This window comes from Microtus oregoni, unplaced genomic scaffold (assembly GCF_018167655.1).
Source record: "Microtus oregoni isolate MIOR12 unplaced genomic scaffold, Mior012 000018F_ref0000195, whole genome shotgun sequence".
Taxonomy (NCBI): Eukaryota; Metazoa; Chordata; class Mammalia; order Rodentia; family Cricetidae; genus Microtus; species Microtus oregoni.
Genome location: NW_024543077.1, coordinates 14079276 through 14092992, shown reverse-complemented (window position 1 = coordinate 14092992; position 13717 = coordinate 14079276). Strand labels below are relative to the sequence as shown.

General features: G+C 40.0%; 1 protein-coding gene across 2 annotated transcripts in view; it reads left to right on the top strand.

Annotated features, from left to right (window-relative positions):
* Positions 1-13717, top strand: part of LOC121458888 (endosome/lysosome-associated apoptosis and autophagy regulator family member 2) — a 158224-nt gene that overhangs the window by 93938 nt on the left and 50569 nt on the right. For both annotated transcript variants that reach the window (XM_041668249.1, XM_041668250.1), the window contains 4 exons: positions 223-418; positions 4821-4968; positions 9062-9148; positions 12977-13082. In XM_041668249.1, the coding sequence (XP_041524183.1) occupies positions 223-418; positions 4821-4968; positions 9062-9148; positions 12977-13082 (537 nt within the window). The remainder of the gene's footprint in view (positions 1-222; positions 419-4820; positions 4969-9061; positions 9149-12976; positions 13083-13717) is intronic.

Here is a 13717-nt window from a genome sequence, read left to right as displayed (position 1 = left end):
GAGAGGATTAATATGCATTTTGTTTTGATCCAAAGAGTGTGGGGGAAAAGGCGAGGAGAGTAAAATAGGTTGAGGAAGATTTTGGAGCGCAAAGAGCAACTAGGAAGACATTGGAAGGCTTTCCTTGGGGTTCTATAAAATAACTCTGCTGACAATGCAAAGGAGAGACGGTTACCGGAAGAGGCCAATGACTAATAGACTATCCCTTCTTCTGCCTTCCAGCTTTCTCCTGTGCCTCTGGAGAGTATCTAGAAATGAAGAACCAGGTATGCAGTAAGTGTGTCGAAGGCACCTACTCCTTGGGCAGTGGCATCAAATTTGATGAATGGGATGAGTTGCCAGCGGGATTTTCCAACGTTGCCACATTCATGGACACTGTGGTGGGCCCTTCTGACAGCAGGCCAGGTGGCTGTAACAAGTAAGACCCCAAGCGACGACACTTTGCACTTTGAAGACTTGGCAAAGGTGTAGTCATTCTTTTCTAGGAAAAGTGGAGGACGGTTTTAGTACTAATGAGGATGATAGATGAGAACAGGGCAAAGGGTTGTATTTTTGAATGATTTAACAAATGAGCACTTTATTTACATAATTCCCACCCTCTTCTCCTCCCTCTAATTCCTCCTGTGTCACCCCAACCTCTCTCAAACTCATGACTTCTATTATTACAAACATACATATCCATTAATATATATGTATATATGTGTGTCTATGCATATATATGCATATAAATATTTGATGCTGAGTCCCTTTAGTGTTGTTCAAATGTGTGTTTGTTTATGACTGACCATTTGGGACTGGATAATCTAATGGGGGCTCATCTTTGAGAATGACTGATTTTCCCTCTTGAAGCAACCATTTATTGCCTATACTTCTTCATCTATGCGTGGGGCCTTGTGAGATTCTCTCATCCAATGTCATATCAGCTGGTGGTGTCATGGTGCAGATCTTGTTTAGGTGAGCGTTATCATTGAGATGTCACAGGTGCAGCGTACATCCTGCTCCTCTGACAATCTTTCCAATTCTTTTTCAGTAATAAATGTTTACTTAACACACACACATTTAATGAGGTTACATCACTTGGATAATATTGTTCCCTCCCTCTAATAGTATTAGACTAACAAAAACCCAGGCGTGGGAAACTGCCCTTTGGGTTTTTTGTAAGGGGAGTCCAAGAGACCCCCATTACCGTCCAATATAGGCGATTACTTGGTTGCCTCAAGAACTTGAAGGGAAGACTCTATTGCTGAAGACGCTACACACTTCAGACCTGGAGGAATTGAGCTGGAGCTGATCTGGAGACTTCCTCCCCAAAGACAAGCTTTCATAGTATTTGAAGTTGCTATGCAAACTGCCAATAGAGGAAAGCAATCAATAGTCTTCCCCAAGTGTAAAACCTATTAACTACAACAATGACTAGCATGACAAGAAGTTCAAGAGTCCAGTAGCAGCACCTCCATCTTACCACCACCAACTTTGTAAATGGACTCAAGCCCTGATCAATAGAACTCATGCTTCATAGTGCAGACAGCCAACTATTCTTGTCTGATAAGGTCATGGTCCCTAGAGGAGAGCCTATTACTGCTCCTTTCCTAAGCCAGAACAATTTCCAACTGTATTCTAAATAGTTAAGCTTATACCTACAGATAAGTTTAGCTCTCATCCCTCATCCCAGAAGCTTCTTTTTTGGATTCTTTGTGAGACCATACAGAAATACACAACTTGCTAAAATGCTGGGAACAACTGGTCGTGGGATGCCCAACGTCCATTGATATAACTCTAGCACAAAGCCTGTACCTAAGGCTCAGGGAACATCTGAGAAGAGGGGTAGTTTTTGGACTGCCATTACAAAGAATGTAGCTAAATTTTTAATGAGAAAATAATTGGCTTCACAATATAATAGATATTATATGCCAAATGCAAACGAGTTATTAGAAAAATGAGTTCATTATCTTATATTTATAATCAAACTTTGGGCTGTGGTATTTCTATTAACCTTTCTCTAATTTTTAAAGAGAAATTTAATGTTTTTGCCCCGTTTCTTTGCGTGTTTGACCTTCATTAAGACATTGATTATTTTCTAGGAGTGTGGGTTAAGGATCTAATGTTGAAAGGTCTTTTGCTTAATTGCTAGTTGATCACTAGCTTCGCATAGGACAACGCTGGAGAAATGTTAACTTGTCTTGGAGAAAAAAGAAAAGTGTTTTCCCTTGAAAGGCCCTTCCTTCTGTTCTCTCCACTGACTCTGCAACACTTCCTGTAATGTGGCCATGTTTAGGAACTTAAAGTAGAGTTAGTAAAACAGGAAGCCTCTGGCTGCCTTCTGACAAGAATGCTTCATAAGGAAGCTGGCATCTTCATCATGGTTGAAAGACACTGAGGAATTAGCTCAGCTAAGAGATGCATTTCTTGGCTTATCCCTTCCATCTTCCTTCACTTTTTTCCCCTTCAGTCTTCTGTTCTTTCTCAGCTCCGTGGCAATGGTTTATTTTCCTCTTTGGAGAATGAAATTGTACCAACCAACTCTCTCTCTCTCTCTCTCTCTCTCTCTCTCTCTCTCTCTCTCTCTCTCTCTGTGTGTGTGTGTGTGTGTGTGTCTGTCTGTCTGTCTGTCTGTATTAGTCTATGCATTTCTATTTTTAGAGCACCTGATATTGAGGAATTTCTAATGACATTTATTTAGTTTAGTTCTGCAGCTCCAAGACTGCATTAATTACTTTCTCGAAAAGATCCTTAGAGACAAACAAAGGGAGAGAGGTGTGCTTTTCTCATGGCTTTAGTCCACCATGGGGTTGGGGTGGGAGAGCAGAGCTGTTCAACTCACAACGAACAGCAAGCAGAGCAAGACAGGTCAGTAACAAATAGGAGACATGACAAGATACAGCTCCCAAGAACATGCCTGAAGTGACCATGCACTACCGTGGTCTACCTTACAAGCATGCGCTACCCTCCCTACCTCTGTCACTGCTTAAGACTCTATTCAGAATTTGAATCCATTCATGGATTCATTATGTCAAACTCTCATGGTTGAATTATCTCTGGTAAAGCTTGCATGGCAGAGCCAAAGGGGTGCTTTAGGCTTTTCTCAATCTAACCAAGTTGAGAACCAAAATTATTATAGAACCACCACCAATGCTCACTCCTCTTAAACTGGCAAGTCATTTCAATGTGGCTTTGGCCAAGCACAGCACCATGCATGCATAAAAGTGCCTTAGAGTGGGACAGGAACAGCTTGTGATGGGACGCCAGGTCTTTGTTCTGGTGAACTTAAATATTGACATCCTATTCATCAAGACAAATCCATGATAAGTAGACTTTTTTCAATATAGTTTCTTTAATCATTTCTCAACATAAATTGTTTTCCTCTTCTCCCTAGTCATCTGGCATTACATCCTGTTTTTTTTAATCAGTTGGGTCATATTGACTACTTAATTATTGAGCCCAAGAAGTTCTTTATACATTATGGACATGAGACATATGTGTGTGTATCTGTGAAATACTTGCTGTATGTTATACACATATATGCATGTGTTTGTGATATTTCTTTCAAGTCTGTGGCTTTTGACATTTTATTGTCTTGATGTTGGATAACTCAAAATTTAAAATTTGACTGAGAGTCATCATCATGCTTTATTTTTTCCTTGCTCTGTTTGGTGATTTTTTTATTAGGATCTCTTGGCTAACCCTAAGTTTTGAAGACTGCAGATTATAGTGTGGGTTCTGATTATAGTGTAGACAGGGTTTCATCTTCTAAATCATTATGTTTAGCATAATAATGCACATTTACATCATTTTCTTGGTGCACCTGTCAGATATTGTGAAGCATGCTGTAAACCCTGACACATACCAGTGTTCTGTTTGAAAGATCCATTGCTTACATCACATTCTTAGGTGCTGTAGAGGATCTAGCGTTAACTCGGTGGTGGAGAAGGTTGTGGTTTCTAACTCATGACTTCTTCAACAATTTAAGAGGTCAAAAGTACTACAACTTTATATATTAATTTAAATATTTAGCATTTGGTAGTACTATTTCTTTCCATAGACCTGTTCTTGCTCTCTCTCTTCCTCTCTCTACCTCTCCCTGTGTGTATATGTATGTGTCTATAAGTCAAACTCAGATGTTATTTGAAAGAGTAATTCTACCTGAGGTTGTAGATATTAATATTAGTCATTTTGCTTTTAGTAAACAAAAAGCATTGTATAGTAAATTGATCATATAGTCTTACAAAGATTTATGATGTCATATGCTATAACAATAAATACTTTTCTATGGCTATTGTTAGTACTGTGTATAGAAATACACACACACACACATACACACACACACACACACACACACACACACACACACACAACTATATAAACCCAACCATTTTCTGTTGCTTGTATGTGTCTGATTGCAAGGATGACTACTCTGTATTAAATAATCAGTTTTGGGATTCACCCCCGGAGAAGACTAACTCTCCCTCTCTCAGCAATAGTTGGTCAACTGTAGTTTTTGTAATGAACACCACCCGTGTCTGTTGGTGTTATTATTCTGAGGACAATTTTAGAAGGACTCAGGAAGTGTTCATGGGAGGGTCTGGAATGGGAGGACACAGGAAAGGTTAGGGGGAAGAAAGGGTCAAAATGATGTAATTATATTTTCAGTAAAATTAAGTAAAAAATAAACTTCTCAATAGTGCAGTTCACCTCTGAGTTCCAGCAAAGCTGGTGATATGGCCTTCTTTTGCCCATGGAACCTACTTCTGCTACTCTGAAAGGACTGTGGCTAGAAGAGGTTTCTGAGCTCTTACATAAAACTTCTGGTTCTGTTTTCCCAGCTCTTCTTGGCTTCCTCGTGGGAACTATATAGAGTCTAACCGGGATGACTGCACTGTCTCTCTGATCTACGCCGTGCACCTGAAGAAGTCAGGCTATGTCTTCTTTGAGTACCAGTATGTGGACAACAACATCTTCTTTGAGTTCTTTGTAAGGCTTTTCATATTCTAGAATTTGATTTTTAAGAAACATTCATATGACAGTCTGTAAAAGTACTATTTCATTACACTTTATGCTTCCTAATTTTCTGGAAGGTGTTAACTGGATCTTTCAATGTTAAAACAAAAATTTTTCCCCTATGTACTTTGTGTTCAAATTAACATTGTTTCTTTACTTTTCAGATCTTTCTTGTGGAATAACGGCTTGTTTCACCTCTGGTTATGTTCATCAGGTGGCTATTTGGCTTAGACTGTATGTCACAAATAATTTTTCCAAGATTTATTTTTTTTAGCTACACTGCTATTACTTCCTATGCATTGTGTGTGTAGATTAATATCGATGTTTACATGTTCATAATGTGTGTGCATGTGTGGAGGACAGGCAGATGTTATATGTTTTCCTCTCTTACACTCCACTTTAGTTTTTTGAAGCCGAGTATCTCAGTGAAGCTGAGCTCACAGATTCTGGGGATCAGCCTTCCTCTGCTCTGCCAATGCTGGGGTTAGGGATGTGCCACCACAGCCATCTTTATACGTGCTAGGGTTCTGAGCCAAGGTCCTCATCCTGGTTATGTACCATGTACATTACCATGGAGTCCTCATAACAGTTCCTATTATGTTAAAATTATATTAATTTTTTATTTTGAACTTAAACTATTTCCTTACAAGTCAGCAAATATTTCCTTACTGACTAAATTATTTGTTCATTCACAATTATTTCAAAAGAAAAAAATGTCTGTATGTTCTGTTTCTGTGAATGTGGAACTGTTGAAAGGACTCCCTGACTGAAATAGTTGATGTGTCTGTCATGAGCTTAAGTAGGATGATAGAATCTAAGACATTATTATATACTGACAGAATAATATAGTGGCATATTATTTGTGTTTTAAAAGATAAAACTTGCCTGAAGATCAGAGGGCAAAGCAGTCATACTAGTCAGCCATACAGGTCAGGGAGTGGTGCCACACACCTTTAATTCTAGGACTCAGGAGGCAGGCAGACAGATCTCTGTGAGTTCAAAGCCACCCTGGGCTACATAAGACTGAATCTGTCTAACAGAAAAAGAGCCCACACAAAGGTGATCCCGGAACTTGGGATCCCATGCCTTTAATCCTAACACTAGGGAGGTGGAGACAGGAGTGATATGACTGGGTGGAGAGAGGAATATAAAGGGGAAGAGACAGGAACTCAGTTGAGTGTGGAGTCTGAGGTTGGTGGAGAACATTGCAGGATCGCCCCTTTGTTTTTCTGGGCCTTGATAGAGGTAAGATCTCTCTAATCGCTGGCTGCTTTGCTTTTCTGACCTTCAGCTTGGACCCCAATATCTGTCTTAGGATTTTTTTTTTAATTTGTGCTACAGAATAGCTACTGAGGCTATTTAACTAATGTAAGCTGTATCTGATCTGGTAACATTTATTATGACAGTGACCTGAATTCTTCAGAAAATGTTTTCAGATGGACTTACACTAAGCATAGTGTTTGTTTTTTTTTGCCAACAATGAGGAAAATGCTCCTGGGATCCAGATTTTAAGAAAAGACTATACTAACAATTCTGAAACAAATTTATATTGATCTTGGTGATGAGTGTTTCTAAATCAGTAATTATAGTTTCTATATCAAAAGTTTGAAGGCAAGAACTATTTCCCATGCCTTTGAAGTGAAGAGGTTCTGGCTCTGGTCTTAACTCTGTAATTATAAGCTGTGTGTTCTTGGTCAGTTAGTCTGACCTTCTGGTTATCATTGTTTCCTTCTATGAAGTGGGTTGTTTGATGAGGCATTTTGAGCATCTTTAATATGGGTATACCTTGATGCTTTAGGACGTTAAGCAATATTTAGACAGATACACTTTTTAAAGTATATCTTATTTGCAAAATGTCTTTTGAGAATGAGTGAATATTTCTTGAGACATTTTAGCAGTATTACAGAAGATAAAGTTAGGAAGCCAGACAAGGGTCTAATTGTTGTGAATAGCAGTTTCTTTGTATTTCCCAACAAGTCCCTTGAGAGTAGTCCATAAAGGTGTTTTTAAGGTGTAACATTTCATTCCTTCCTGACAGAGATGCCTGTGTTCGTCTGGTTTAGCATCTGAAAGGGATGGCAAACTCATGCTCATTTCTGTATTGATCTTACACTTATAGATCATGCTTTATTGACTCAGGTCAACATTTCTCAGTCATCACCTGTCAGTGATGACAAGGAAATGTTTGAAGGTAAGACAGATGTAGGTGGATGTGAAGAGAAATACATATAAACAGTGTTTAATTTGAAGTATTGAAGCCCTGAATTTGGGCACCGAGTGAGCCATTCCTTCAGCACTACCATGGCTTTTAAAAATGATGAAGCTGAAACCTGGAGAGGTTATTGGTCCACGATTGCACCTCAGCTAGTTTCAAAATGAGCAGTGGAATTGATATCTGCTTTCATGTGTGAAAAGCCTTTAGCGTGCCTAGTCATTGTTTATTGAAGGTATATTGGGAGCCTGTAGCACCTATGAAATGACTTAACATTGGTGTCACATGGTGGCCAGAGGAAGAATAGGACACAAATTCAACTAAAGGAAATATCAACTGGATATTCTCTTGATATTGGGATCACAAATGGAACTATTTTCCACTTAAGTCTTTAGACAGTTCTCTTTGTGAGAACACTGTCAGCTTTGTGACAGACAGAAAAAGAAGTCAGGCAGCAAGAGTAATTTAAAGACGAGAAAGATAGTTTTTGACGGGGATGACTATGTGATGAGCTCCTTCTCCACCCTGCTGTTGACAATCTTGCTGTACTAGAATGATGTCCTGGCTAATAGGTGTCTCTGTACTTTTTGTAGACCTGAAAAAGTAGTGTCCTAACCTCTGAACTCTCTTCAAGGATTACCCAGAGAGTTCAAGATGTAAAAAATCTTTTATCTGGTCATCTTACCTGTCATGGTAAATGATAAATATTTACTCCATTACAAGGGTTAGGAAGTAGATTTTATCCATAACCACTTAGCAACATATTTAGATTATGTCCTGGGAAATTGACAGCCAAGACACACTATTTGCTGATTTAAATTTTTACTGCTGTCAATGAAATTTGCAGATAAATGTAGCTCTCCCTTTCTTTTGGCATCAGATGGAGGTCATAACAGAGGTCCACACTGGTGAAAATGAAGAGATAGATGACTGTGGGGAGCCCATTTCCAGCTGCCATATCTACAATGCAACCCCCTCACTCCCAAGGCTCAGGGAACATGGCAGAAGAGGGGACAGAAAGAGTTTTAAGAGCCCAAATTTCAGGACAGCTACTGCGAGATAGTGACATCTAGACATGACAGAAGCTGCACCAAAAAATCTTAGCAGCATGGTCACCTAAATGAGACCTGAATAGTGGCTACATCAGTCAGCATGCCAGTGCGGGAGGGGCAAGTTCACAAGCGTCCACCCCTAGGTGGGGTCATCCTGCCATCAATGAGTGAGGGAGAACCAGTTTTCTTCTGAGTGTAATCCCTAACAGGTTAACCAATTCCAAGTATTCCTCCTTAACATGAGTTCCTATGAGGAGCATTGTTATTGACTCTGTGGGTGTTTATAGATGTATAATAAATGCAGATGAGGTCAGGAATCCCAGGTTGGGGATGAGGTTGGAGATGTGCGGCAGGGACCTTCAGGGGGAGAAGGAGAGTTAGAATGATTTAAATACAGTATACTCATGAATGAAATTCTCAAAAAGAGAAACAGTTGAATTAAATTACTAATAAATTAAAAAGCTAATTAATTTAATTAGCTTCTAAACTTGAGCTTGCATGGTGAATGTGAACTGTTGACCACGCGGGTAAGCTGGGTGGAGGTTTGGTGCTGACTTTCCAGTGTAGTTATTTTCACTAGCCTGGCCTTTGGTTACAACAACGAGATGGTGTTCTGAGAACCACTCCCCCACACGCAGTTGTCCTGTAACCTCCAGAGCTCTTGGCGTGTTTGCTTGCTGGAGATTACTTTGGTGTTGTTTTAAATGGGTTAAAGGATGCTTTTGCAGCGTGCACTGGGAACAGCAATGAATGAAAGCTGTTCTTCCCAAAGCATTACCGCGTGCCTGTGTTTCACTCACAGATTCAGAATGACCAGTGCCAGGAGATGGATGCCACCACAGACAAGTGGGTGAAGCTCACAGACAATGGAGAATGGGGTTCCCATTCTGTAAGTCCCTTTTGGTGTCGATTTGTCGACACCAAGTCAATTCTTTCCCTTCCATTTCCCAACTATTTCTTTTTCTTAACTTTCTTTTTTTCATTAAGAATTTTTTTTTAAAACAATCTTCTCATTTTATATAGCTATCCTCATTCCCAATCCTTCCCCTCCTCCCCGTCCACCCTTCCCTCCACCCCACTCCCCCATCCACTCCTCAGAAAGGGTAAGACTTCCTATGGGGAGTCAATAAAGTCTGATACTTCACTTCCTTTGAGGCAAGACTAAGGACCCCCTCCCCATATCTAGGCTGAACAAGGTATCCCTCTAAAACTATTGTGCTCCTAGATGCTAGAAGAATAAGTGGGCACAGGAGACCACTTCCTAAATATAATTTCAGTAGCACAGACACTGAGAGCAATTAATAAATGGGACCTCCTGAAACTGAGAAGCCTCTGTTAAGCAAAGGACACAGTCAATAAGACAAAAAGACAGTCTACTGAATGGGAAAAGATCTTCACTAACCCCACATCAGACAGAAGACTGATCTCCAAAATATATAAAGAACTCAAGAAACTAGACATCAAATTACCAAATAATCCAATCAAAAATGGGGCACAGATTCTCAACAGAATTGCAAATGGCCAAAAGACACTTAAAGAATTGCTCAACATCCTTAGCCATCAGGGAAATGCAAATCAAAATGACTCTGAGATTCCATCTTACACCAGTCAGAGCGGCTAAGATAAAAAACACCAATGACAGCTTATACTGGAGAGAGTTTGGGATAAGGGGATCACTCCTCCATTGCTGGTAGGAGTGCAACCTTGTACAGCCACTTAGGAAATCAGTGTGGCTTTTTTTTTTCAGAAAGTTGGGACTCAGTCTACTTCAGGGTCCAACAATACCACTCTTGGTCATATACCCAAAGGATGCACGTTCATTCTTAACTATTTCTAAACATTCGCTCTAAGAAAATAAAAAGAGCAACATGGTCTTCTACTTCAGTGAAGTTCCATTTAGCAAAGAAATTGCCTCCATGTTTCTCAGACTCACATTTAAAACTTTAGATTATTTTTCTGTTTTCCATTTTCCTTAGGATGCTTTGCCATTCCCTGTTCACCTCAGCTTTCTTCCCTTTTAAAGTGGGACTCAACAACTTAGGGAACTACTTAAAACTAGTATAAAATATTACTCAGTTTGAGTATGCAAGTTTACAGATGTGCTTGCCACATGTGATAGGCCAGTATCTGGTCATTGGTAAGATCACGAATTGCCTTCATTCCATGTTCTCTGTGGTAGTTTTAGGAAGGGAGTTATCAGGATTGCATTTTAGGGCTCTGTGGTCTCTATCGTTGCATTGACATTATTGTCACAAAAGTTACCCGCTTTTGGAATGCCAACCTACTTTCTATATATTTGCTATATATTGGTCAAAATTCTACCCTTTCTGCTCACGCCATAGAATGAAGTTTACTTTTGTCCCACACATCTCTTTAAAAGCTTGAATCTTCGATGTTCAGGTGACATGTTTTAGTACATGTCTTGTTTGTGACACTTGTGTCCTTTTGGAGTGAGGTGTAGTTTTAAAACCTGGCTCTATATTAGAGCTGTATTTCTCATAGTTGGTTTGGTTAATGTCTCTGTGATTGTTCTTTCTATTAATTTTAGAAATGAGAGCAGTCTTTCTGTATCAGACGAGAGGATGACAGGAAGGACCTAGATGGAGTCTCCAGTGTGAAGTTTGAGTTTTGTTTTGATAACTTTCACCCTAATCTATGTGGTTATAGAAAGGTCTCATCCTTGAGTCCACACAATGTAGACTTTCAGGAAGATTTTTTTCATCTCTATGCTTGGTAGTAATACTAGAGGGCTGGAGAGATGGCTCAGAGGTTAAGAGCACTGGCTTCTTTTCCAGAGATCCTGAGTTCAATTCTCAGTAACTACATGGTGACTCACAGCCATCTAGAATGAGATGTGGTGCCCTCTTCTGGCCTGCAGGCAGAACACTGTATGCACAATAAATAAATAAATCTTTAAAAAAAAAAGAAGAAAAAGAAAGTAATATTAGTACCACTTAAGGTCAGTTCAGCTCAATACCCAGTTAGCAGGATGGTGTGGGAGGTTCCTCTGCCTATGTGTTGCTTTTATTGGTTAATGAATAAGACACTGCCTTGGTCTGTGATAGGGTGAAAGAACAGAGCTAGGTGGGGAAAACTAAAGAGAATGCTGGGAGAAAGAAAGGTGGAGTCAGGGAGAAGCCATGGAGCCGCTGCCAGAGTCAGACATGCCAAAACTTTGCTGGTAAGCCACTGCCACGTGGTGATACACAGATTCATAGAAATGGGTTAAATTAATATGTAAGAGTTAGCCAATAAGAAGCCACAGCTAATGGGTCAAGCAGTGATTTAATTAACACAGTTTCTGTGCGATTATTTGGGGTCTAAGCTAGCCAGGCGGCTGGGAACCAACAAGCAGCCACCCTGCAACAGCGGAGCTTTGACCATCAGTAAGTATACTGTAGTCACCATCGAGGATTTAACTCCAGAGCAATGTGCTGAGTGCACTAGTTCCCCACACCTTCCAGGGGAACTTTTTCACATACTGCCGTATTCCCACTCGGACACCTAAGGAGAGCTTTGTCATTACTCAGAACCACACTCTGGGTTTGGGGGGCTCATCACCTTTTTTTTTTTTTTTTTTGGTTTTTCGAGACAGGGTTTCTCTGTGGTAGTAGGGCAGATTTCATGTATCGCTTGACTGTCATGAGCCAGAGTGCATAGAAGAATAAAGGTATCAAACGAAAAAGCAGTGGCCTCCTAGCTTTGGATCAATTACCTGCATCAGCAAGAAATTGATTAGAAAATTAGTTTGATTTAGGTGTAGAAAATGTCCCAGTAGCAAAGGAAGCAAATGTGATTGCCATTAAGTTTCTCAGGTTAGAGTTAGATCAGGCGACCTATAGAACAGCATGTTTTCTCTTGTTCCTGTCACACTGTGACTTGTTGAATAGTTTCAAAAGCTATGAAGCTACGTAACCCATTTTTTTGTCACTGAACAAAATATGCAAGGTTGTATATTTTCTAAATCTCAAAGACTTCTTTAATTCTGCTGTGGAGGTTTAAGGTCAGAGTACCCACATCTTCTCAGCCCTGGGGAAGAAACATCAGATGGTAGGAATGTCTTCAAGGGTGCTCCATGGTGAAGCCCGAAAAGTCAGCCAGGCAGAGACTCTACCCAGTCCCAGGGAGCCCCAAACCCACCCTTTTGTTAGGGTCATTCCTGTGGGAACTAAGGGCATGAGACCAGCACTAGCCTCTTCATGAGGCAATGTTCTCAGTGATGTAACTACATCTCATCCGTCTCAGCTCACAGAAGTTCACTGCTGCCACACTTGGGGACCAGACTACATATGGAGCTCTAGGGAGTACGCACAGCATATCCAGGGCCAGAGCAGAGACAAACACTGTGCTGCCTTTTTTCTTCTTACAGCTCAGATATCCACCTGATGAGTAACATTACCATCATAGTATATGCTTGGGCTCAAATTTATTCACCCTGGGTGACAGAACCCTTCTGTGTCTAAGCCCCAACCTTGAAGTTTAAGAACAAGTTTATCTTTTTAGACTTAGTTTCCTTAATATATGTGTGGATTGTCAGACTGTTCTATTCTTAATTTTGAATCAACTTCATTGTAGCTTAGGCTGGAACTAAGAGTATTTAAGTTTTTAATTCGATTTTAATGTTGATTATATAAAGAATCGAAAAAAAGGTATAAGGGAGTAATTTTTGGCCGTGGTTAGAAATACTGACCTGAGTGTCTTGCGCTTCTTCCTGTAGGTGATGCTGAAATCAGGCACAAACATTCTGTACTGGCGTACGACAGGCATCCTTATGGGCTCTAAGGCAGTCAAGCCCGTGCTAGTGAAAAACATCACCATCGAAGGTATTTTATAGCTATAGTAGTCACTCATCCAATTTTATTGTTAAAATATTTATTAGAGTGTTAGTTTAACTGACTCAAGGGTTTATATTATAACAGAGACACAAATTAATGTCAGACCTTATGCAAGTCTAAAAACCTTAGTTTTATGTCCACCAAATTGATTAATCGTTTTTTTTTCTTTTTCCCTTCTATCCTCAAACTGGATTATTTAATCAATGTAAAGCAGCAAACACAATGACAATCTTCAGTTTTTTTTTTTTTAAATAAAATGAAGGTGTATTTGTTTACAAGATCCCAGTACTCATTAGAGGAGGGCACCAGATCTCATTACAGATGATTGTGAGCCACCATGTGGTTGCTGGGAATTGAACTCAGGACCTTTGGAAGAGCAGGTAATGCTCTTAGCCACTGAGCCATCTCTCCAGCCCCAGTACTCATTAGAGACATGTAAATTATGCCAGATAATCTGATCATTGTACATCCATAAAAACCAATAATAGTCTGGCTGTTTCCTACACCCCTTGTGCCTTCTGAGCCAGATGGGGCGTTTCTAGACCAGCTGAGCCACCGAGAAATGTCACGGCTCACGCTCAAGTAGCTTGCATTGAGTTAAAGCAGCAATTCTTCTTCATTAG